At 38.3% G+C, this 27,096-nt stretch overlaps 1 protein-coding gene across 1 annotated transcript; it reads left to right on the top strand.

The window, feature by feature from the left end:
* Window positions 1-9,221: 9,221 nt before the first annotated feature.
* Window positions 9,222-26,341, top strand: LOC115924721 (lysophospholipid acyltransferase 5-like). Its single transcript, XM_030987492.1, has 12 exons — window positions 9,222-9,430; window positions 12,101-12,208; window positions 14,921-15,027; window positions 16,093-16,224; window positions 17,779-17,886; window positions 18,679-18,861; window positions 19,825-19,911; window positions 20,941-21,107; window positions 21,805-21,952; window positions 24,003-24,158; window positions 25,333-25,433; window positions 26,196-26,341. Exons 1-12 carry the CDS (start codon window positions 9,313-9,315, stop codon window positions 26,221-26,223), a joined length of 1,443 nt encoding a protein of 480 aa, XP_030843352.1. The 5' UTR covers window positions 9,222-9,312; the 3' UTR covers window positions 26,224-26,341.
* The last annotated feature ends 755 nt before the right edge of the window (window positions 26,342-27,096 follow it).

Here is a 27,096-nt window from a genome sequence, read left to right as displayed (position 1 = left end):
TGTTCTTTTGTTTAGTGTTGTTGTGATATACTTTGAGTACGAGGTGTTTAAAGGTAATACAAAGTTTTGGTATGGGGTCATGAATTTGGTTCAAATTAACATATTGGAAGCATATGCGTTCCTACAATATACATTGATCGTTGTCGCGGTTGAAATCGAGTCTAAAGTTATGAAATTATAAATAATAAACTCTTAATGTTGTATAGCTCCCTCTCAAGGTCAAGATATTAATTTAGCTATGAAACGATGTTTCTTGACTAAAATCGACCGATTAGCTATTCCTGTTTGGAAATTATATATCCCAACTACATATTCTGAGATTTTCATGGTCGCAGCTACTATTGTACCATAGCGCCATAGGCGCTATTTATCAAATTTTATCAAAATTTATCAAAATTTACCGGGAGCACCGGTAAATTTTTATATTTCAATTTTTCTCGAAAACAGAAGTGTTTTAGGGGCTAATTTTTTTAGTGCTTATAATACATCCACAGGGGCATCCAAATATATCAAAATTGTAAAGATTCACTATCCACCCAATTTTCAAAATTTCCCAAAACTTTGTATTACCTTTAAAGATAAAGACCAGTTATGGTCATGCGATTGCATTGTGAAAGAAACGTTGTGGAATCGATCAGAAAAGGTTGACCATCAAGCATATAAGTATTGGTGTGTATTGCAAGGTTCTGGAATCATCAAAATGATAAGAAATTTGGCCCAGTCTTCGTAAAGTTACAAGCACTGCACACAGAAAGATGTATATGGGACTACGCACACGTGCGCGACACGTGCGTTTATCTCTCACACACCTATAGATAAACTAATTTACCAAATATATGAATTAGTAGGCGGTTTCCCGGCAAAATTGTTATCATCATGTATTGGTCAAAACATACTCTTTCACATGATTGGTAATAAGAGCTTCCATTTCATTTTTTGAAATTGGGGCGTTTCCAATACTGTGAAAGAGGGTAAAAGAGAGGGAGGGAGGGAGGGAGAAACAGAGAGAGAGGGGAGTGGGGGCCCCGGTCCCCCGACTCAGTGTTATTTAGGGTACGCATATGCGTGTTCCCAGCACCCCCTCCCCTTTTCAGCATAAGTCCGGTGTGTAAAGTCAATACGGAAAGATCTTTTTCTTTTGTTACACGAGCCTTTTCAGCACCCCCCTTTTCAGCATAAGTCCGGTGTGTAAAGTCAATATGGGCAGATCTTTTTCTTTGTTACGAGCCTGAGATTTTTGGAAGATGCATGCGGTCCCTCCGTTCCCGCAGTGGGGGAGGGGCAGGGTGAGGGCATAGGGAATATTATAGCAAAAGTAGTATACAAATGATAAAGCCAGAGGAAATAAAAGGGAGATCTATAGAGAAGAAGATGTTTTATAATGACAGCACTCAAGACGAAAATCTAAATGAATCCCCATTGCATGTCCCCATTGAATCCCAATTGAATACCAATTGGCAATTTGGAGTACATGGAAAGTGAAACAATAGGTACCCATTGAAACCAACTGGCAATTTGTTTTAATGGTGACTAATTGCCAATTGGTTTCAATAGGAACCTATTGTTTCACTTTCCATGTACTCCAAATTGCCAATTGGTATTCATTTGGGTATCAATGGGGGCATTTATTTTAATGGGGATTCAATTGGTAAATCGATCCAGGTAGAAGAACCAGTGATGAACTGATACTTCATAATCGATGTTGGCAACTCCACCAATTAGGTATATTCTATTCTCAATTGTATTGACTCCATCACATAGATCATTTGAAGTGTATTAAAGAGTAAAAATTTAAAGTGACACAGGCTCATACACATATATAAATACTAAAGATGTATATTGTTTCTTGGTCAGTAATCATATAATCAATATATCTATTGTTAAAACGTGAATGTAATTGTAACATTTCTATTGGTTAATAATTGCCGAAGGAAAATAGAAATCACAAAAATGATGTGCATTGTCTTTAATTTGCTTAACAAATCATGATAAATGTATTTTTCTGTGACACTGTAAACTAATAATGAATATGCATGAGATGCATAGATCTGTTGGTTTCTATTGGTCCTATTGGTTTCTATTGGTTTCAATTGGCCCTATTAGACTTTAATGGGATTTCAATTGGACCAATTATCTGCCCCATTATTAATTAGACTTTAAAAGGTTTTCAATTGGTTTCAATTGGACCAATTGAAGTCCAACTTAAGGCCAATTGGTCCAATTGAAACCAATTGGGGTCCCATTAAAGTCTAATGGGGCCTAGGCCAATGGGGCCACTGGGTCCAATTGGTCCAATAGGGACAATCTGGACCAATTGAAACCATCTGAAGTCCTATTAAAGTCCCATTGAAACCTGTTAAAACCTATTGAGACCAATTGAAACCAATTGGAACCAATTGGAACCAATTAAAACCAATTGAAAATTCAATTGGTTTCAATTGGATTTTCGTCTTGGGGCATGCATGGAGAGGGAAAAGGAGAGTGACCCATAGGAAAGTGTAAAGTATGCCGCAGACCTGCCGCAGACTTTTAGTCTGCGGCAAAGAGTATGCCGAAGTATGCGGCATAAAGAAATTTTGCTGCAGACTTGCCGCATACCAGTATGCCACAGGAACAGTCTGCGGCAGATCTTCGGCAGGATGAAACTTTGCTCCAGACTTGCCGCATACTAGTATGCCACAGGAACAGTCTGCGGCAGATCTGCGGCAGGATGAAACTTTGCTCCAGACTTGCCGCATACTAGTATGCCACAGGAACAGTCTGCGGCAGATCTGCGGCAGGGCGAAACTTTGCTGCAGACTTGCCGCATACCAGTACGCCACAGGAACAGTCTGCGGCAGGTCTGCCACAGAAAAGTGGGAAATTATACAGTCTGGAGCAATTAGGCTATAGGCAAATTCCTGTGTTAATTGGCACTGTTAATTGTCTTTTTAGCTTCTGTCAAACCAAACATTTTGCTTCAAGTTCAACTGGTACCATAAGAGGAATTTATTACATAAGAGGAGACTGAGGAATTAATGGACTGTTTCAAACTTTTTTGTTGTGCCATATGTGATCTTATCTTCAGCCCCACTAACTCACTTTTTTGTTGTAACTATATCCCAAGACGAAAATCCAATTGAAACCAATTGAACACCAATTGAATTTTCAATTGGTTTCAATTGGTCTCAATAGGTTTTAACAGGTTTCAATGGGACTTTAATGGGACTTCAGATGGTTTCAATTGGTCAAGATTGTCCCTATTGGACCAATTGGGCCCATTGGCCCCATTGGCCTATATGCCCTATTAGACTTTTAAAGTCTAATAGGGCATATAGGCCAATGATGTGCATTGTCTTAATTTGCTTAACAAATCATGATAAATGTATTTTTCTGTCACACGTGTAAAGTAATGAATATGCATGAGATGATTATGTATTGGTTTCAATTGGCCCTATTAGACTTTCATGGGATTTCAATTGGACCAATCTGCCCCATTAGACTTTAAAAGGTTTTCAATTGGTTTCAATTGGACCAATTGAAGTCCAACTTCAGGCCAATGGGACCTCAATTGGCCTGAAGTTGGACTTCAGGCCAATTTTCAAATTTTCGGGAGCAAAATATTTAAACCCCCCCCCCCCTTGAAAAAATCCTGCGTACGCCCCTGATTATATGATTACTAACCAAGAAACAATATACATATTTAGTATATATATATATGTGTACGAGCCTATGTCACTTTAAATGTTACTCTTGAATAAACTTCAAATGATCTATGTGACGAAGTTAATACAATTGAGAATAGAATATACCTAATTGGTAATATCGATATATATTGGTATTACCTAATTGGTAATATCGATATTGCCAATATCGATTATGAAGTATCAATCAGTTTATCACTGGTTCTTCTACATGCATACTTTATTGCCACGTACTGGATATGAAAGAGTATGCGGCAGGTCTGCAGCAGGTCAATATGAGATATGAATATTCATGATGAAGAGTCTGCGGCAGGTCTGCAGCAGACTCTTCATCATACTGAAAGAGTATGCGGCAAGTCTGCAGCAAGTCTGCGGCAGACCTGCCGCAGACTCTGATCATACTGAAAGAGTATGCGGCTAGTCTGCGGCAAGTCTGCGGCAAAACTAATTTGCATGTGAAAAAGATGACTGTCTGCGGCAGGTCTGCTGCAGATCTGCATTTCTTTCCTATATGGGGAGGTGCAAACTAGGCAAGGGAAATGTTGAATATGATACATACATTTCTATATGACATAACACTTTTTATTTTGTATTAAAAATGTTGCTGCATGTCTTAATTGCGCTGAAAATCACATGAAATGTAGATTATTATATACCTAATGGAATACGGGGTGCAAAATTTCTAGCAGCCGGCATTAAAAAGGTCTCATTTGAGCGCATATCAACCAATGTCCAGAATAAACCTAAACGTTTGGCGCTTATAACGTCTAGAGTATATAAAAGGGGTAGGGGTTAATACATTCGTTACTAATTTCCCATTTGCTTTAAATGTGCTGAAACTCACATGAAATGTAGATTATTTTATACCTCATTGAATACGGGGTGCAAAAATTCTAGCAGCCGACATTAAAAAGGTCTTATTTGAGTGCATATCAACCAATGTCCAGAACAAACCTTAACGTTAGGCGCATATAACGTCTAGAGCAGGGGCGTACGCAGGGGGGGGGGGGTTTGGGGTTCAAAACCCCCCCCCCCCCCCCCTTTGGGATTTTTTTTTTTTTTTTTTTTTTTTTTTTAATTATTAAAAAAAAAAAAAAAAAAATTATACCCACGGTTAACCTAAAAAGGTGACCTTACCACCCCCCCCCAACGAAGAAAAATGTCAAATTTTGAAATTTCGGGACCCAAAAAAAAAAGTGTCCGCTTACCCCCCCCCCCCCCCACCCCCCCCCCCCCCCCCCCCCCCCCCCCCCCCCCCCCCCCCCCCCCACTGAGCGACTTTTCGGCTGGCTGAGTCGTTGCGATTTTTTTTGGACTCCCAAAAAAAAAAAAAAAAAAAAAAAAAAAATTATACCCACGGTTAACCTAAAAAAGGTGACCTTACCCCCCCCCCCCCCAACGAAGAAAAATGTCAAATTTTGAAATTTCGGGACCCCCCCCCCCCCCCCCCCCCCCCCCCCCCACTGAGCGACTTTTCGGCTGGCTGAGTCGTTGCGATTTTTTTTGGACTCCCAAAAAAAAAAAAAAAAGTGTCCGCTTACCCCCCCCCCCCACTGAGCGACTTTTCGGCCGGCGCGATTTTCAAATTTTCGGGAGCAAAACCCCCCCCCCCCCCTTGAAAAAATCCTGCGTACGCCCCTGGTCTAGAGTATATAAAAGTGGGTGGGGGTTAATACATTCGTTGCTAATTTCCCATTTCTTTTAAATGTGCTGAAACTCACATGAAATTAATGTAGCTTATTACATACCTCATGGAATACGGGGTGCAGAATTCTAACAGCCGACATTAAAAAGGTCTTATTTGAGCGCAAACAAACCTAAGCGTTTGGCGCTTATAACCCAATAACTAATTTGAAAATAATAAACTCTTTGATTGTATGAAATTGATGAAATTCTGTAGGAAAATGATGCTTCGTTTTAAACCCCCTTTTTCGCATTCGAAGCACTTTATTTTTAACCAATATATATAATTAGTAAAGTTTACCCCATAACAGCAAATTATGATGATTCTATTGTGCCCCTTGATTTGAATGTTATATAGAAATAGTTGTTTTATCAATACAGTATATTCATTTTATAATCTTTTTTCTTCAGTTAATTTTTAAATATTTATTATAAATTCTTTATTAATTCATTTATTCATTCGAAATATCAATCTTCTTTTTTTTTTCTATTTCATTTTATTATTAACTGTTTGACTATTTATTTGTTTACTTTAATATAAATATTGTTTGTTCATCTTCCAGGCGCGTAGCCAGGGGGGGCGGTGGGGGCGGTCGCCCCCCCCCAAAACGCCGGCCAAAAAAAAAAAGAGAGAGAAAGAGAAGGAAAAAAAGAAAGAGGACGTAGGAAGAAAAAGGGAAAAGGAGTCGAGAACGGTACAATGAATCGTCAAAGCTTCCGCGCTTCGCGCGGGAAGGGGGAAACTGAGTTCAAATTAAGAAATATGAGTCGGGAAAGGTACAACAAATCGTCTTCTTTCTCTAATAATTTAATGAAACGTCAAAGCCTCGGGCGAGAGGGGGGGGGGGGAACAGAATTCAGACAAGGATTAAGAGTCGAGAAAGGTACAACGAATCGTCTTCTTTCTCTAATAATTTAATGAAACGTCAAAGCTTCGCGTGCACTGGCGTACCTATGGGGGGGCAGGGGGGCAGAGTGCCCCCCCTGACGGGCTCCAGGGGAAAAAAAAGAAAAAGGGGAAAGAAAAGAAAAAAAAGGAAAGGAAAGAAAAAAAGAAAAAGAAAAGGGAAGAAAAAAAGGAGAGAAAGAGAAAAAAAGGAAAAAAAGGAAAAGGAAAGAAAAAAGGGAGAAGAAGAGAAAAGGAAAAAAAAAAGGGAAAAGAAAAGGAAAGGAAAAAAATGGGGAAATTAAAAAAAAAAAAAGATCATGGCCGTACGCACCAGGGGGGGGGGGAGGGGCAGTTGACCCCAGATATTTTGAAAACGTACAGTTTTTTTCCTGCAAATGTAGTGTAGGCCTATACCAAATCCTTCAATTCTACTTTTGAAAATGCAAAAGTACCCTCATGACCAGTTCGGTCGCTCGAACTCCCTTCACTCCTTTTGCTTTTGAGATTCTTCGAAAACTTTTAACGCATCTTTCCCCCCTCCCCCACCAGAAAAATATTCCGCATACGGCCCTGAAAAATTTAGACAAATGAAAATAGGAAAATATAAGTGATATAACAAATTCGAAACTCTTCGCTGGCGCGAACTGCTTGCTAGCCTATTTTGTATTAAATGTTTTCACTTGCCCGTCCCCCTGAAAAAAAGAAAAGGATTAGCATTGCCTAGAATACAATTGTGCCTGCCCCGACGGGCACCGACCTGCAACCATGGCAACAATAACACACAGTGTATGTACCAAATGTTACTAAAAGAAAGTAATTCATTTTTCTCGCTCGCTACACTTGCTCGCGAATAAAATGAATATATATTGCTTTGGAAACAATTGTGCCCACCCTTGACCTGCAACAATATCATTAAAAATGGAAGAGTTTTTACGCCCTCTCGCCAAAAAGGAATTAAATCGCGCTAAACGCGATTGCGTCCATTCTGACCTGCACCAATAAAAACTAGTTTATTTATTAATTTCTATTAAAAGAGAATTTTTTTTTTGCTTGCTCGCTATGCTCGCTCGCCAAAATGGAATTGACACCGCTAACGTGCCCGCCCCAACCTGCAACAACCAGTTAATAATTATGTACCAAACGTTATTCAAAGAAGTTTTGGTGTGCTCGTGCTCGCCAAAACGGAATTAACATCAAGCTTAGACATGATTGTGTAAGCCCTGCCCTGCAACAAAAAAAATCTGAAATTTATGAACCAATTATCATTACAAAAATTTTGCTCGCTCGCTACGCTCGCTCGCCAAAATAGAAATAACACCGCTTTTAATAATCACGTCCGTGACATGGAACAATGAACCCAAGTTTATGTACCATATTTTCCCTATAAAAGAGAAGTGATTTTTTTGCTCGCTCGCCAAAATAGAAATAACACCGCTTTTAATAATCACGTCCCTGACATGGAACAATGAACCCAAGTTTATGTACCATATTTTCCCTATAAAAGAGAAGTGATTTTTTTTGCTCGCTCGCTACGCTCGCTCGCCAAAATAGAAATAACACCGCTTTTAATAATCACGTCCCTGACATGGAACAATGAACCCAAGTTTATGTACCATATTTTCCCTACAAAAGAGAAGTGATTTTTTTGCTCGCTCGCTACGCTCGCTCGCCAAAATAGAAATAACACCGCTTTTAATAATCACGTCCCTGACATGGAACAATGAACCTAAGTTTTATGTACCGTATTTTCCCTATAAACGAGAAGTGATTTTTTTTCGCTAGCTCGTGGAATTATGTGCGCACCACTAACCTGCTACAATATCATTAAAAAGATAAATGTAGGGGGTTGCCTTCCCGCCAAAATGGGATTGACATTGCCTTAAACACGATTGTGCCCGCCCCCGACCTGCAACAATGAAACAAATTTTATATAGCAATTCATTGAGAGAAAGATGTATTTAGGCTCGCTAGCTAAAATGGGTTTGAAATCACCATAAACACAATATTGTTCCCGCGCCCTGCATGGGACAATTGAACCAAGTTTAAGTGGCAATTATCAAAAAAAGAGTGATTTTTTCTTGCTCGCTACGCTCGTTTGCAAAAAAATGAAATTAACGTCGCTAACAAGTGAATGTTCCCACCCCAACTTGCAACAATACCAGTTTACATACCAAACGTTACTTAAAGATTTTTTTTTGCTCGCTCGCTCGCTCGCCAGAAGTGAAAATTAGCATCGCCTTTTTTGTTTGTTTCGGTCGCTTGCCCCCCCTGACGGAGTACCCCAGGTACGCCACTGTTCGCGTGAGAGAGGGGAGGGACTGAATACAGATAAGGATTAAGAGTCGAGAGAGGTACAACGAATCGTCTTCTTTCTCTAATAATTTAATGAAACGTCAAAGCTTCAGAGAGGGGGGGGGGGGGGGGTGGGGGAACAGAATTCAGACAAGGATTAAGAGTCGAGAAAGGTACAACGAATCGTCTTCTTTCTCTAATAATTTAATGAAACGTCAAAGCTTCGCGTGAGAGAGGGGAGGGACTGAATACAGATAAGGATTAAGAGTCGAGAGAGGTACAACGAATCGTCTTCTTTCTCTAATAATTTAATGAAACGTCAAAGCTTCGCGCGAGAGAGGGGAGGGACTGAATTCAGACAAGGATTATGAGTCGAGAAAGGTACAACGAATCGTCTTCTTTCAAAGCTTCCGCGCTTCGCGCGGGAGGGGGGAAACTCCCCCCTCCCTGCACCCACCCCCCTAGGGAGCGCGCTTCGCGCTCTTTAAGTGATTCGCACGCTTCGCGTGCTCATTACCGCCCCCCCTAAAATGAAATCCTGGCTACGCGCTTGTCATCTTCACAAATGATACATTGGATGATTATGGATGTCGTGAGAATATTATATTGTCGCTCTCATATTGACATGCCGTGCAACGCGTGCAATATATGCACTGCATGCTGCACCACCACTGGGGCGCGCGGCGCATGATCTGAATGCTGTAATTTCGACTTACAGACTTGGAACGATCGGGGGATTTATGCGGGGATTTATGTTCATCTACCATGGAAGAAGAGGGAATATCCAGTGATTTGGGCTTTGTGCACCAAACCATTCATGTTTCAGCGCAACTACTAGGATTTTCAGATTCAACCCTGCGCTTTTTCATAAGTGTATTGATCGGTAAGAAAAGTGTACTGTTGGAACAAAAGATGAGAGTGACAACAACAAACATTGTCTCAATGTACCGCACCCGCGGGCCTGGAGGGCGGGGCAGGCCTGGCGCGGTCACGATGTAGTTCACGGTGCAGGGGAGTGGGCTTTCTCAAACAGGGAGACTAGACCTAGACTGCATGAGCCGTAAGCGCATAAGGTGTTTTCTCGAAAGACATAAGTGTCGACCATTTCATTTAACATTAGTTTAGTTTCAGTGAATGCAAATGTCTTTAGTGTATTCTTAATAATCAAATTTGAAGACTACCGGCCTGACTGTAAAGTAAAAGTAATTTAGATCTAGATCTAGATCTTAAGTCTAGATCTAAATCCAAAAATCAATTGTCAACAAGCAACATGATCAATTCTCGCTACCCTAAATAGGTACGAAAATCTCGAAATTCGCGAGACGAGGTAATTTTCACTCTCTCGGGTCGTCACTACAACTTCCGGTATAGAGTCCCATCCCGCTGGCGCTAGCGCCTGTGTTCGCTGTGCAGAGTTTTCACGCACGCTAAAATCGATGCCAATCAGTGTAATTTGTACAGATTATAATATGCAATGGAAAGCTTCGGGCAGAATTAGTGACTTTAGCACAAAAGGCCGTTAAACTCTACCGTGAAAGAGAGGGTTGTGATCACGAACGCCTGCACAGGAAGCTGTAATGTCGAAAAGCTATCCCATAATGCAATGCGCGTTTTCAGGATTTTCCCCGGATCTCGGCAGAATCGCTATTTGGGGTAGCGAGAATTAAATAATTGGTGGTTAAAGATAGAGACCAGGGGCGGTATTCTGAACATTGTTGTAAGTTTTGTGTTATCTTTTGTTGTATCTCCCAGAGATAACACAGCGCTAATATTGTTGTAAGTTGGTATTCTGAAAATCATTTTATCCCTAGATCTAGCTCTTGAAGGACCGCCTCTATCTTATCTTTGACGGTCTTTGACGTACACGCCCATTTTTATGGACCCTACCAATCAAGATCTATTTTATATACATGTAAGCATGATAAGTAGGTCAACCAATAGGAGTACTTTATGCCATACTGAAGATGCGCCCAGCGCATACTAATCTCGGGCGTAATTAGTTAATTTAGCGCTTATTATACGTGTCATCATAATGCGCTGTGGCACGTGGATCATGAAGACAGGTCACGCTTTCACTTAGATGAGCTGAGCATTAAAATCATCATATCCTAGCATGTAATTTCTTAGAAAGTTCTCATCTGTGATGTTTCCGGTCTAACTCGTCTATTGGCACGAAGTTAATTCTGGGCAAGAAATATTGCCGCCATTATATCACCACGAAAGATACAACAACCCCCTACCTGTTGTAAATATTGTTGTAAATACCATGCAAGATAAGATAAGATAAAAGATACAACAATTTTCAGGTTACCATTTATCTTGTCATATTATCTCTCGTGCGCATATGCAAATGAGGATAAGTGCCATTTTCTCGCGTACACAGATAACGCGTGGCGCGTGCGCCACGCGTTCCTGATGGGCCCGACCTAGCGCCACGCGTTCTTAAAAAAAAAAAAAAAAAAAAAAAAAAAAAAAAAAAAAAAAAAAATCATTTTTTTTGTTTTTTTTGTTTGTTGAAAAATCAGAAAATTCCGGAATTTCTGGTCCTAGAAATCCCCAAAAACAGAATATTCTGAATTATTCGTAAGGGTTGGCAGGTATGGTATTAAAAATTCATCAAATTACTTGTAATACTTGTAAAAAATAAATTTAAATTAAAAAAAAAAAAAAAAAAAAAAAAAAAAAAAAAAAAAAATCAAATTTTTTACTTTTTTTTTTTTTTTTTTTTTTGGGGGGGGGGGGGGGGGGAGGTCAAATTTTCCCTCGGGTCGCGCCACGCGTTTTTAATTTCTTGGCGAGAGGCCTGGAGATGAGAGAAAAGATACAACAAAAGATACAACAAAAGTTACAACAATGTTCAGAATACCAACTTTATCTTATCTCCAAAGATACAACAATATCAGAGATAACACAGGGTTCAGAATACCGCCCCAGTTATGCATCATAATGCATGCGATGGCATGGTGAAAGAATCGTTGTGAAATCGATCAGAAAAGGTTGATCATCTATAGCATAGATGTACTGCAAGGTTCTGGAATCATCAAAATGATAAGAAATTTGGCCCAGTCTTCATAAAGTTACAAGCACTGTACACAGAAAGATGTATATGGGACTACGCACAGGTGCGCGACACGTGCGTTTTTATCTCTCACACACCAATAGATCAACTAATTTACCAAATATATCAATTGGTAGGCAGTTTCCCGGCAAAATTGTTATCATGTATTACTCAAAACATATTCTTTCACATGATTGGTAATGAGAGCTTCCATTTTATTTTTTGAAATGTAGAACAGTAGAAACCTGCCTCTGAAGTTCAGAGTTTGCTATTAAATAGATTTTTTCCTTCGATTTTATTTATCAGAATCGCATTTTAGGTGCACGGTGTGAAGGTACACTATAGCGCCAATGAATATTATTCAAAATGGCCAAAATAGACCCTGAATGATTTACATGTACATGAATTGAATTGTATGATTGAGTTTTATTTACTAGTTGTAACATAATTAAATTTCATCATTTTATTCAATTTGATTTGTTCTTTTCATTCCAGGTTACCTACTTGCCTTCATACCCAGAAACCTTCTCCACCATGCCCCATCTAATATCCAGCACCTATTCTTCATTGCCCTTGGATTGGGCTTATCATACTTTAACTTTGGTAAGTACAGTTCTCGCTATATAGCGCAACTATGGTACTTGGCCATAGAGGGCAGCACCAGCCATGGGTATATTTGGCAAAGGTACTTCCGGTTTCCATACAATAGGTCGAGAACTGGAGAGTGTGATCGAAATTGTAATTTGGAATTACATATTTGAAGATACCGATGGTCTACATTTTGTAATAAATTTACATCATTAGAGATTTGGGCAAATCCACATTTTCTCATTCTTAGTCATATTGACAGTCCAAAACTGTGTGGCCGTTTTGAATGGAAGTTTGTTTGACTACAAAATTCTGGCAAATTCGCCAGACTTGGTCTCGCACTCTACTAATACTGTTTTCACACTGGCAATATTTTGCTTAACCCCGTACTATAGGTGGGGTTAAGGGGGGGGGGGGTCTTAGCCCCACCTATAGTACGGGGTTAAGCCTATTCCACTTTCTGTTCAGACTGGTTTTTACCAAAGTGGGCTAAAGTTGGCTAACCCCACCTATAGTACGGGGTTAACTAACCCTGCAAAATAGCAGGGCTAACTCCGCAATTGTGGTGCTAACTCCTGCTAACCCGCAATTGCAGTGCTAAGCAAATGAATGAGAACAGAAACGAAAAATAGTCCGGTACTACGCAATGGAGCGTATCGCAGCTGGCCAGATAGCCAATAGATGCGAAGTATGTCCAATCATAACATACACGATATCCGGGGTTAACGAAATGCAGTGAGAACAGCGGGAATTATCTTATTCCGGAATAGGCGCTAGTACGGGACCAAAAACAGCGTGTGTGAAAAGCCAAAAAAATAGTCCGGGGTTACGGATAGTACGGGGCTAAGCAAAGTACGGGGTTAAGCAAAACCAGTGTGAAAAAGTATCAGTTAACATCTTCTCGAATGGGAATTCCGAACATAGCTCTTGACCATCAGTATATACTCTAGAACAAAATTCCTGGCACTGTTCAGTGTTATTTCAGTACCTAAATTTACTGGATAGTGTGTAATTCAGCAGATTGAACTAACCCATTCTCACACTAATGAACTTAAATATGCAAGGACCAATAGTATCATTAAAGATAAACTCCAGTACTGGTAAAAAAAAAAAAAAATAATTCTCACATAATCAAATGAAACTTACACTGAATGTTCAAGATTACAAATAAATGACATGTGCCAAACAATTTTGGAAGAAAATGTATACTGGCTGAGTAATGAGCATAGAAAGACAAGGAAATCAAGGTAGTACTATCCCCGACACCATGTGTGTTGTCCCATATATAGCTTTCTATGTGAGTGCTTGTTACTTTACCAAGACTCAGTCAAATTTATTATGATTTTGATGACTCCAGAACCTTGCAGTGCACACCAATACTTACATGCTACATGATCAAATGTTTCTGATCCTTTCCACACCTTTTCTTTCACAATGCAATCGCATTACCGGTACTAAAGTTTATCTTTAACTTCAGACTTAGTATCAGTTTGCATGGCAGCTCTATAGATAAGAGGGATAATAGCAGGCTCTGAGGTTTAAGTTAATGAAAACCAGATCATTGTACACTACATGTATCTCTAGTATCTTCTGAGGCATGGACTTCAAGCTTGTTTGCTGATTTTGTAGTCTAATATCTCCCAGAGAGTAAAGGTCATCTTAGATTGGTCTTTGTTATGATAGCAAGATTGCACTAATTTTATAAAAAAAAGGGTTGTAGAGTTTAAAGGAATAGATAGATTAAAGGGAAATCTAACATCAATAGCAAACTACTCTAGATGAAAACAAAAAGAGTCGACCATTGAAAGCTTTAAACTTTGAATGAAATCCGACAAAAAATGGGATAATTTTTGAATTTGTTAAAGTTGTAATCACTGTTGGTGTGGGGGTCTTTAAGTTGGCTAAATTGGTAATGTCTCTGTGATGTAATGGCAGACAACTTTTCCATTTGTTCCCACACAAAAAATGACTAAAATTTCAATTTAAAAAAATGTATGGCTCAGGAGGGTCTTTACTCTTTAGGGGACTTTTAAAATATCCTATCCCAGTTACTGTACCCATAAAATGATTTTAGTAGTATGCCCCCCCCCCCCCCCGGGAGAAGGCACTTAACAGAAAAAGAGAAATTAATGATATTTTTGTACACAACAAACAGGAGAGTTAACCACAATTACGTCACATTTCACTGACCAAACTGCCAATTTGAGATTCACATCTATAGAGTCATCGACATAGTGATCTCATATTTCAAACATTCTTAACTTTCTTATTATTAGTCCGATTTATTTTAAACCGTTGCAATTCTGTTTTTCTTATTTTTCTGCTTTCATACAAATGAACTTATTCCAAGGGTTGGATAGCCCTGTAAACTTTTCAAACATTAGAAACAATTCAATGAATATAAATATGATGGTGATTTATTTTAGTACTAAGATGCAAGTATTGGGTACAGCTATTTTAACAACTGGTACAGAGTCTTACAGCACTGAAATTACCTTTTCAAATACAGAGATATACACATGTAGGAGAAGTTCATCTAACAATTGGACCATCAATGGTACGTTTTTGTGAAATGGGGCCCTGGCTTGTTTACTGGTGTGTATATGCATTTAAGTACATTTAAGTCATTATTCAGAACAAGTGTAGCTAAAAAGGCATTCAATGTTATTATCATTTTAAAGTGGATATAAAATATATATCTTCATAATTCTTTTCTCTTTTTCACAGGGATGCAGACATTGCATTTTGTTATCACAGTTCTTTTCAACTACCTCCTTCTGGCTGTGGCTGGAGGCAGTGTAACATCAGTGGTGCTTTCTTTCCTATGGAACATGGTGAGTGACTTTAATAAAGGCATCTTTGCAAAAGGCACGTGGAGGGCATTTTTATAGCTGCTTTTTCACAAAGAAAGACATCTGTTCCATTGATATAGTTAACAAATGAATTTCAAAAGGTGTAGTTTAAGCTTCTACCAACCTTAAAATTTAGTAGGCAAGCTTTCGGCCACCCCTGTGAACTTCCTGAAGCCAAGTGATTTTTTACACAGTTACTCGCTTCCAGCTATTATGGAAGATAGGCTAAGAAATAGATTAAAGATACATGTATTGTAGACAGACAGAAAGATACATTGTAGATAGATATTTACACATAGATAGAGATGTAAAGATATACATGTAATAGATAGATAGAAAGTAGAAAGTTCATGGTACAGTACACGTAATTAGTAAATGGCAAGGAAAGGTACATTGTAAGTTACATGTTTTACCATGATTCTTTAAGCATCCTGTCTTTTCTTATAATCTTAATATAGCTTCGTGTACTATTCAGCATTTATAATGGATAAGTTCATTTGGCTGGCTGGTAACAGAAGTAACGTCACTTTACAAAGAACCAGAGATAGTTGTAGATGGAATGCCTTGATTGCCAATGTCCGGAACAGAAAAGGCACCTAGCAAGCAAGCAAAGGCATTGTACATACAGTGTAGTTGTTTTTTGTCCATTGACATACATGTAGATTTGTACCATTTAGTAAAGTGTGCAGAAGTTAGCTTTGAATTGATTTCAAATCTGCTTTTCAAAGTGGCTTCCAAGATAATCAGAAAACATGAATCATTCATACACTGTACTTGCCATTGTGACTAGTGACTACTTGAATTATGAAGCAAAGGCCGATCAAGGATTGGCTGAATTGGGAGGCAGGACAGAGTGATCAAAAGCTGCTCAAGTCCTTGAACCATGGATAGTATGATGTACATATGAAAAATATCTTTATCCCCCCCCCCTCCTTTCGGTGGGCATGTGAATTGTTTTTCCTCCCCCTCCCCCTCTATGTTGATATGCCTTTATGGATAGGGCATGCTGGCCCATTTTTATTTTCTTCTCTCCATTTCCCCCCACAGATATACTTCCTTATTGGAACAGTATCAATCTCTGATGGGACACATGATGTGCTCTGGGATACACCTCATTGTATCATGGTTCTAAAGGTCATAGGAGTGGCACTTGACCTCTATGATGGTCAGAAGTCAAAGGTGAGTGGAGCAGTTATCATATTGGTGTCCTTATAAGGTCATGGTTCTAAAGTTCATAGGAGTGGCACTTGACATCTATGATGGTCAAAAGTCAAAGGTGAGTGGAGCAGTTATCATATTGGTGTCCTTATAAGGTCATGGTTCTAAAGTTCATAGGAGTGGCACTTGACCTCTATGATGGTCAGAAGTCAAAGATGAGTGGAGCAGTTATCATATTGGTGTCCTTATAAGGTCATGGTTCTAAAGGTCATAGGAGTGACACTTGACCTCTATGATGGTTAAAAGTCAAAGGTGAGCGGAGCAGTTATTATATTGGTGTCCTTATAAGGTCTCTGGACCAAATATGTGTGCCACTGTGCCTCAATATATAGTTCATTTTCTTACAGAGAGAGAGGGAGGGAGGGAGGGAGGGAGAGAGGAGGGATGTACTCAAAATCTTAGAACTGTCCTGAAAGAATGCATCAACCCGTTATTTTAACTAATTCCTTGTACACCAGGACCTCGCCTTATAAAGAGTTTATTGTAATCGCAACTATGAACATAAGAGATAGGAGACAGCAAACTTTGGATTGATTGGAGGACTTGTGATTGATCCAAATCAATCAATCGCAACTCTTTATAAGACGGTGCCCTGGGGGGTGTTTCACAAAGATCCTAAGTTGAACTTATCTCTAAGTTGGACTTAAAAATTATGGAAAGCCATTAGCTTCCTTGAAAACATTTTGTAAAAGTTATTTTAAAAGACATAAAATGTTGATTCAAATCATTCATATTTTCTATTATCATGGGAGATTCTATGTTCTTGATGTGGAATTTATAAAAAGTCTAAAATACTTGAATTTCTGCTTTTGAATATATTTCATTTTAAGGCTCCAATGGCTGTCCATAATTTTTAAGTCCAACTTAGTGTTAATTTCTACTTAGGATCTTTGTGAAACACCCCCCCAGGACTGAGTCATAATCACGACCGTAAATTGTCTGTCGTGATCTTGAAAATGACCACACATGGCCATATACGATTTAGAAGAAAAGCACTCAAGATAAATTCACTGCTGTGAAAGCAAAACAGGAGCCCAAAGAATTCAAACATCTATTTTGGGGGAGAATGAACCGTGGAATGAAATTTCACCTTGTGTGATGCGTGCATTTCTCGTCATCCTTCTGATCTGTACAAGCCAAGTCGTAGGTATGAACTAAGTCAATGCTTACTCATCTGTACACTATTGTCCTACATGTAGAAATTGGTTTGTTGGATGAGAGAAAAACGATTCTGGGCTCTGTTTCATAAAACTTGTTCTCAATAGCATGCTACATCAATTGTTATAAGCTACTGCAATCCTGGCATGTGATTGGGTGAGAGCCAATTTGTCATATAATTTCAGCATTTGTTTATATGGATAACAAGTTTTATGAAACATGGCGCTGGTCTGTGATCATCACAGCTCGGTCTGGTTAACGAATCCTAACAACTTGGGTCTAATTGTATGTGTGTTCAACATTTTTTTCAATTATCATGTGATCATTCTCTTCTTCTTCTTTTCGATTATACATCAGGATAAATTGAGTGCAGAGCAACAACAGCACTATTTGACTCGTGCCCCATCGTTACTGGAGATGGGAGGTTTCTGTCTTTTCTTTGGAGGATTCTTAGCCGGCCCTCAGGTATGTTCATATTTTTTCTGTCCTGCTTGATCAAACTTTTGTTAAAAGTGATTTGAAGATTCAATTTGTTTCTATTTGTTTAGTTATTTATGTTTATTTATGTTTAGTTGAAAGTTACGTTTGGTTAGTTATGTTTAGTTAGGTATGTTCCTATGTTTCCTCTACCGCTCGATCAAACATTTGTTTATAGCGATTTGTAGATCACAAGACTCCAACACTAGGTCTTTACTTGAAATGTTATGACCCCTTCTAGTGTTTATAAGTTGAGAACTTTCTAACAGTTAGTAAGAATATATTTACATGTAAGATATCTTACAAGAAATCCTGCCTAAACTGCACCCTAAAACAGTCAAACGTGTCAAAGTGGCCACCACTCAGAAAAGGCCACCTGTCTATAGTGGCCACAGAATTTTTTTCTCTGTAGCAAGATGTATGTGGTGTAGAACCTATCAAAAAAGCCTGCTTTTTTGTCAGTAGCCACACTTTATCTACATATATTTCCCTTTGATGGCCTTCAGTGGATATACGGTAGACAGGCTTGAGTGTACACTAAAAGTTCAAGATGTTTGGAGCATATATCCATATTCCTGTAGTTTAAAAAAAAAATGTGAAGTGTGATTCCATGGAACACTGTATATATATCACAATAAATTATCATTTAAAATGTGTTTTTCATAAATGTTATCTTTTATCATAAATGTTTGTACACTTCATGAGACCGTAACTTTTAATGTTTTGACCATATCTGTCTTGTGAAAATCAATGTTTTCCGTTTCTTTGTCCACCTATCAGTTCTCCATGCGACTGTATCTTGACTACACCAACAATCGCCTTATACCTGAATGGGAACAGAAGCATCCGTCCAATGCTCGTTATTCCATCAATCGATTCTGCTTTGGTGTCATCTATGTGTGTGTGGGAGTCGGCCTCAATCTCATAATGCCTGATGCACACTTCATGACTGAAGAATTCACGGTAGGATTCAAATTATTATTTCTTTTCACCTTTCAATTTGAAAAAAAGGAAATTATTTGATAGTTGATACATCATTCATGAGAGCTGTTTTAAACGTGACTGCACTACCTGTAGCTACTTGTGCCCTCTATATAACCAACAATGCCTAAGCGGTACACATTGATTCCCCATGGTCCCCTTTTTCTTATGTTTATTGAGAGCTGATTTGATGAAATAACCACCTGCCAGTGACCATGCAGGGAGGTCTAATCCCTCCTGGCCAAGCTAGTGTAGATAGGCTTTAAATAAAAATTGTGTAGTAAACAGGAGATTTCTATGCAACAATGTTTTTATCTTTAGCAGAGCTCTTTTCAAGAACTTTCTATACCTAACTTTCTTACACGTATCTTTCTTTTTTCGGTGTATTAATGTTCTACACTATGGCCCGAATTCACAAAGCAAGGTTTGAGCTCAGACCAAGGTTTGAGCTCAAACCTCCTTTTGTTTCGCCAAACCTCCTTTTGTTCTTTACAAACCAGGTTTGTAAAAAACGCGTAAAACGCGTCATATGACGTACGAAAACCAAGGTTTGTCGACAAACCTCCTTTGTGAATTCGGGCCTGTGTGTTTGATCACTGATCACTTTGTGTATCGATTCGGGCAATGTTCTCGTTCACTAATATCAATTGTTTGCCAATCTCCTCCCTATAAGGTACCAATACATTGGGATTTTACAGCGTATTATCAATCCTTCATGCCAGGATCCAACTCTATTGTTTAGTGCACGCAGAACCACTCTTTATTGCAAGTATAAAGAAATCCCAAAATAGTTTTTGAAGCTCTAGCTTGCAAAAACCTCTTTGTAAGATTTTAAAAAAAGGAGTGATTTAACTAACTGAATGTGATATTCATATTTATCTACCCACTCCATTGGTCTGTTGGGTAATGATTCATGATTTGCTTTTGGTTTTTTCCACAACACAGAGGAAAAATCTTCTACACAAGCTCTTTACTGTGTATCTTTGGGGGACTTCGTACAGAGCCAGATACGGAGGAGTGTTCCTGCTTGCGGTAAGACTTCAGACCCAAGTAAACTCCCCAAATAATCCCTATGAGGGCCTAGCTAGACTACCAGGTTAAAGGTACTATGTCCCATTTGCAGGCCAAAAAAATGAAAAAGTTAAATCCCAACTGCATTTGAAAGATAATACTAATTTAGAACTTCCCTAAAAAAGGTGGGGCTTGAAAATGTCTTCAAGTGGGAAAATAACAACTATTAGTTGTCAAATCGACTTTAGGGCTATAGAGCCCAAAAGTAATAGTCTTGATTTTCAGACAATTGTACCGAATGGTCATACGTTTTATGCTGCGCAAAGATTCAATCAGTTTAATCTTGGCCATCACAAGAAGTGGGTTATTGATGTAGACAAATGCTCATGTACCCTTTACAACTCTTTTCATGTATGTTATTACCAAAGAAGAAAAAAGCCAGTCAGTCACTCCATAGTGTCTGACAGTGAAGTCTAGCAAGTAAACAGGTTTCCTTGCATAATTTGAATATGAGGACACTGCTAACGTTTAAATTTCACAGATAGGACATACATGACACATTCATAATTCCTGCAAAGTTCTACAGCATTTGAGGTTGGCTGCAAAAGGGACATAGTACCTTTAAAGGGGAAGTCCACCCTAATGTTTAGTTGGTTTTAATTAAAGCAGAAAACTGAGAGAAGAAGCTTAGTGAAAGTTTGAGCAGTATCCGATTAAAAATATTCAGGTTATGAATTTCTGAAGTTGCAATTAATGAAGTACAAATTGGCAATGTTGTGACGTATTACAGAATGAAATTCAAGCTAAACTTGAATTTCCATTATTATTGCTCAATTTATAGACAAACGTACAGTAGCACACTGTTATTCATCTATTGATCTATCAGATTCAACAGTTTCTTTGACTTTATGTACATTATTTCTACCATTAGCTATCTGTTTGTATTTTTATTTTTATTTGAAATTCAACCTTGAGATTCGGTTGCAATAAAGAAATAATAATGATGATCTTCATAATCATCATTGTCATCATGTTTCTTCCCATCTTCAGGAAGGTGCAAGTATCATGACTGGCATTGCTTATAGTGGTCTTGATACAGAAGGGAAGGCAGAGTGGAAAGGCAGTGCCAACATGAATGTATATGGCCTTGAGACGGCAGGGACCTTCAGGGGTTTGGTGTCTAATTACAACACCAATACCAGCAAGTGGGCCGGAAGGTAAGTATCGTGTTTCTCAAGCACTAGTGTTTAAAGGGGAAGTCCACCCCGAACAGGAGTATCGCAACAAAAATTATTTTAAAACCAGACATTACTCTTTGATGTTCATGTAAACTGCAGTTATCAGAAAGTAGCGTGTTTAAAGACAGAAATGTTCTTAAGACTTCCTGTTATCAGTATAGGAAGAGACAATTGAAGGCGTGTTCATTTAAATTCTTTGTGGCTTAAGTTGTTTGAAAGCACAAAATCAATAGGCATGTTAATTTTAGGTTGGTGTTAAATGCAATTGACTATTTTACCATTATAATTTGTTATACTAGTGTGAGTTATGTGTTAGGAACAGGTTCGGAATCTCTGCCTTGGCACTAATATTCTTTGGCAAGACATTAATCTATATCTGACTCTCTCCATCCTGGTGATGTAAATGGGTGCCTGCCTTTTAGGGGGTAGCTTGACCAAAGATGGGGTAAAAATAGTGCAGTGCTAGGAAAGATTAGTATCTAGTGCTATACAAATATTATTATTTAGATGCTGCTTATCCCCAATCCCCCTTCTCTCTTTCATGGCGCAACGGCAAGCCTACTGTATAATATTTATTTGTTATTGTTGTTGTTTTTGTTATCATTACTATCATTGTTCATAATTTCAACTTCTTCTGGATGCTCTACATTTTACTCTCACTATTTCCATCTTGTAGATGCGTGTATAAGCGTTTGAAATTCCTGGGCAACAGACAGCTGTCTCAGTTTGTTACTCTGATGTTCCTTGCTCTGTGGCATGGCGTCTACATCGGGTACTTCCATTGCTTCCTCTTCCAATTATTCACTCTCACATTTGACGAGCAGGTGAGTCATTCCTTAAAGGTACTATGTCCCTTTTGCAGCCAACCTCAAATGCTGTAGAACTTTGCTGGAATTATGAATATGTCATGTATGTCCTATCTGTGAAATTTAAACGTTAGCAGTGTCCTCATATTCAAATTATGCAAGGAAACCCGCTTACTTGCTAGACTTTACTGTCAGACACTATTGAGTGACTGACTGGCTTTTTTTCTTCTTTGGTTAGCAGTGTCCTCATATTCAAATTATGCAAGGAAACCCGCTTACTTGCTAGACTTTACTGTCAGACACAATTGAGTGACTGACTGGCTTTTTTTCTTCTTTGGTAATAACATACATGAAAAGAGTTGTAAAGGGTACATGAGCATTTGTCTACATCAATAACCCACTTCTTGTGATGGCCAAGATTAAACTGATTGAATCTTTGCGCAGCATAAAACGTATGACCATTCGGTACAATTGTCTGAAAATCAAGACTATTACTTTTGGGCTCTATAGCCCTAAAGTCGATTTGACAACTAATAGTCGTTATTTTCCCACTTGAAGACATTTTCAAGCCCCACCTTTTTTAGGGAAGTTCTAAATTAGTATTATTCTTCAAAAGCAGTTGGAATTTAACTTTTTCATTTTTTTGGCCTGCAAATGGGACATAGTACCTTTGAAGATAAAGTTGAGTTCTGCTTATGCAATTGCATTGTGAAAGAAAAGGTGTGGAATGGATCAGAAAAGGTTGATCATGTAGCATGTAAGTATTGGTGTGTATTGCAAGGTTCTGGAATCATCAAAATGATAAGAAATTTGGCCCATCTTGGTAAAGTTACAAGCACTGTACACAGAAAGATGTATATGGGACTACACAAACAAGTAGCATAAAACTCTTTCCTGATTTTCATGATGTTACATGCCATATTTAGAATGTTAAGGCATTTGAAGAGCCATGCTTTTCAGGGAACATTTTTCTCTGATGTTCTTCCACACTTGCATAATACAATGATAACGCTCACAAATTATTGTTCACCTCTTCCCAGAACTCAACCTTCTCTTTAACAAAAGAATATTCAAATTATTATCCTCTAACATCTTACAAAGATGTGATCCTCTAAGTTGGCAGTAAGCACATTGGTGCAAATGACACAAAATATTCAGAGACCTTTTAGAAATGCATAGTAGTGGGCTCTCATGGGGAAATTTAACACCATTCGGGTGTTTACCCAATAACAGGTGTTGTCAATCACCAGGATTAGCCTTTAGTTTTATGACCAACAGGCCTTATGAATATGTAGTGCACTGCATTTTCCAAAATCCCCCCACCCCCCCCCCCCCCCTCCATATGATGAACTAGTAAAGTCATTATCTTACTTTTCCCTCACCTGAAGACTCTCTGAGAGACTAGGGTGTATTTCTTGATGGGGTTTTGTGCATTTCAGAATAATCATTGCCTTATGATGGATGTCCTAATGAATAAGTTTTATGTTTTAAAGATTACTTCTACCTTTGTATTATGTAATAAATCACTGTTGTGTAAATGAATAATGATTGCCTGTCTTTGATTGTGTCAGTGGGATTTCAAGCTTGGACCTTTATCTGCTCATGCACAGGATGTATCTACAAATATAAGATTAATGATTTGAGGATATTCGAGCCTTATAAGACTCTGTCGACCCCCCCCCCGTACAAAAATATATGTTTCAAACTGTCATTTAGGATCAATAACCACACAATATTTGTTGCCCCTTCTATAGTTTTCAAGCTTACACATGGTACATGAATGTGTTGCAAAAGCTTAGGACTTTGGTGCTGATATTTGATACTTTGATACAAATTGCACATGCAGTACATTTAAGAAATTCATAAAAGCACTTTTGGAGTGGTTCAAAGTTCTGTACAATATTAAATTTCAGTACCTCATAATATGTGCAAGAATACCATTAACTTAAATTTCAGGTTTTTCAATGTTGCTTCAGAAGAGGATTAGATGAATGGGCTCCTATTGATATTTAATGGGGAGTTTATTCCATGACGTTTTCTTTTTGCATTTTGGTTTGTGTCTGTTTAGTGGCTGAAAGTATGGAGAAAGCTCGGATTTGGCTCTTTAATGTCCAATCCTGTCATAGCTTTTCTGCTGACGGCGATCTGCAATGTATTCGTCATGACCAGCTTTTCCTATGCCCTCATCAGCTTTCAGCTAAGCAAGTGGGGCTTATTTACTCAGGTAATCAATGTGATTTACAATCTACAGTTAATAACTAAATTATTCAATACCCCTTGTAAATTGGATGTTTTTTAGTGCTTTTCGTAAATCAAGAATGAAAAGTAGATTTGTTGATGTTTTTAGATGTAAGCTTTATGTCACATTCTCAAGAAACATAAATCTGGACAGATCAATTTGTCACATAATGAAAATTGGCAATTATATTGCTGAAAACATACATCAAAATTGATGCTCAGCACATGGTAGCGCGTACTAAGTTAGCGCGTACGAACTCAGTCCACACTTTTATGGAGTGCCTGTTGCCAACTCATTTACCCTGTACAGATTATTTTAATCCTTCAATGAAAAGTCTCCAAAAAAATAATTTTGCAATGAAATGGGAAGAAAAAGATAATGAGTATGAACTAAATTTCAACAAAGTCTTTGGTAGATTATCTTTCTCATGAATATTAAAGGAGGAAGATGAGACCTAGCATTCCATGGAAGTGTGAACTAAAATTCTTGTTTAGTCTGGACTTAGTCCCGGCTTAACTTATGAGAATACCACCCATCGGCTCTAATCCAAATATTTGATACAATAGACCAGTTTGTAATTAGCTTTGGTACAAATGACCCCCAAATATCCACACATCTTTTACAAATGGAGATGTCCCATTTTGTGCACATTAGAATAATCACTACCAAAGTGATGGAGGTGCTTCATAATATTTTTTGTTTGCCCTCTTGAGAAGAATACTTTCAACTGTATAACAGAGAATGTGCTGTCTATGGATGAATGAATAATGATTACAAAACTTTCATGAGCACAAATTCAATATCAGTCTCGATGTGTTTTACAATTTTGTTACAAATGACTTTTATATGTGCATTCACAGATTGTATCTACAAACTGGTCTCATCGTCAATAGTGTTCTGTCAGTTTATGACAGGTTCAGTGACCCAATCAAAATTTTATATCAAGTGTCTCTCCAAGTTCCTCGGTCTTGAGCCATCCGTTTCAGCATTTCATACCCTGTTGCTTCACTTTCTGTAATTACATCGTCTAGAAAACCTTTACGAGGTCTTCCCCTCTTCTTCTTTCCATGAATACGACCTTCTATGACTCTTATCAAGCCCTCATCATGCCGCATTATGGTCTATTGATTTTAAATAACTGTTCTGGTTTCTCCCTCAGGTTTATGCCTCCATGTATTACATTGGACATGTCTGGTTTATTGGATGGATGCTGCTCTTCCCACTGGTCCTCCAACCAATGCTACACAGCAACAAACCAAAGTAAGTAGAGGCAAAGTTGATACAGTCAAACCTGCTTTAGAGACCATCTGTATAGAAAGACCACCTGTCTACAAAAACCACATTTTTTCTCCTTGAAAATGGTTCTTTATTGAAACATGTACTAAAGGAACCTGTACATAAAGACCACCTGCCTATAAAGAACACTTTTCTTGTCTCTCTTGGGTGGTCTTTATAGACAGGTTTCACTTTATCAAGACTGAGCATTATCAGAGAGAGAGGGAGGGTGGGGGGGGGGGGGGGAGACAGTGAAATCAGTGAAATCTCTGTGTAGCAAGCTAATGCACAGTGACTGCATTACCTTTTCTTTCAAATGGGAGTGGGGAGGGAGGGAGGGGGGGGGGGGGCATTACATTCCCCTCCCCTCACAATGTGGCTTTCTCTTTCATGTATTAATGAGGGTGTATTTCATATCCAAACAATGTAGATTATGGCCTTACAAAAACTCTTAATTGCCCATTATATTGTCTGTTTGGAGCCTGAGGGATATTTACTCAATACTTTAACACAGAGTTAATACCCTCCTGGCTTTGAACAGACAATACATATATATGTAGATGAAGATCCTTATTCATGGGATATTATAACCATTAATCATGAAGTGATGTCAGATTGACATAATATAATATTGCCCGTACCCAATTTTTTATGAATTCATGATGGCTTGTGCACTAATAGATATATTGTATGAAGAAAAGAAAGACAAATATAATTTTGTCTCTCATGATTTGACTCTCCTTGCAGAGCTACAGGAGACTCTAAAGCCCAGTGAATGCAGTGAACCTTCTTCATTAAATTTCAAAAGAAAATCAGCGAGGAGAGCATACCAGGGACCTGTTTCATGAAACTTGTTATCTATAACAAATGCTAAATTTCTATGACAAATTTGCTCTCAGCCAATCAGATGCCTGATTTCAGTAGCTTATAACAGTAGCTTGTAACTTGTTATTGATATCAAGTTTGCTCTCAGCCAATCAGATGCCTGATTTCAGTAGCTTATAACAGTAGCTTGTAACTTGTTATTGATATCAAGTTTGCTCTCAGCCAATCAGATGCCTGATTTCAGTAGCTTATAACAGTAGCTTGTAACTTGTTATTGATATCAAGTTTGCTCTCAGCCAATCAGATGCCTGATTTCAGTAGCTTATAACAGTAGCTTGTAACTTGTTATTGATATCAAGTTTTCTCTCAGCCAATCAGATGCCATGATTTCAGTAGCTTATAACAGTAGCTTGTAACTTGTTATTGATATCAAGTTTGCTCTCAGCCAATCAGATGCCTGATTTCAGTAGCTTATAACAGTAGCTTGTAACTTGTTATTGATATCAAGTTTGCTCTCAGCCAATCAGATGCCTGATTTCAGTAGCTTATAACAGTAGCTTGTAACTTGTTATTGATATCAAGTTTTATGAAACAGGGTCCAGAACCTACTACAAAGTCTGACCCAGCTATGACCCAGTGTGTATTGGCCTCTCACGCATTCTACCTCGATACTCGGATGAAACCAAAGATATTATCAGAGCAATTACTTTATAATGATGATGTGCCTATATGACAATGAGTTTGAATTATTGTTGCGTTTCATATCTCACAGTAAAGGCTTGTTCATATATGGTGCGACAAACCGCAGCAAAATAAAATGCTG

Source organism: Strongylocentrotus purpuratus, unplaced genomic scaffold (assembly GCF_000002235.5).
Source record: "Strongylocentrotus purpuratus isolate Spur 01 unplaced genomic scaffold, Spur_5.0 spur5_scaffold_16, whole genome shotgun sequence".
NCBI classification, from domain to species: Eukaryota; Metazoa; Echinodermata; class Echinoidea; order Camarodonta; family Strongylocentrotidae; genus Strongylocentrotus; species Strongylocentrotus purpuratus.
This window is presented reverse-complemented; position numbering and strand designations above follow the sequence as displayed.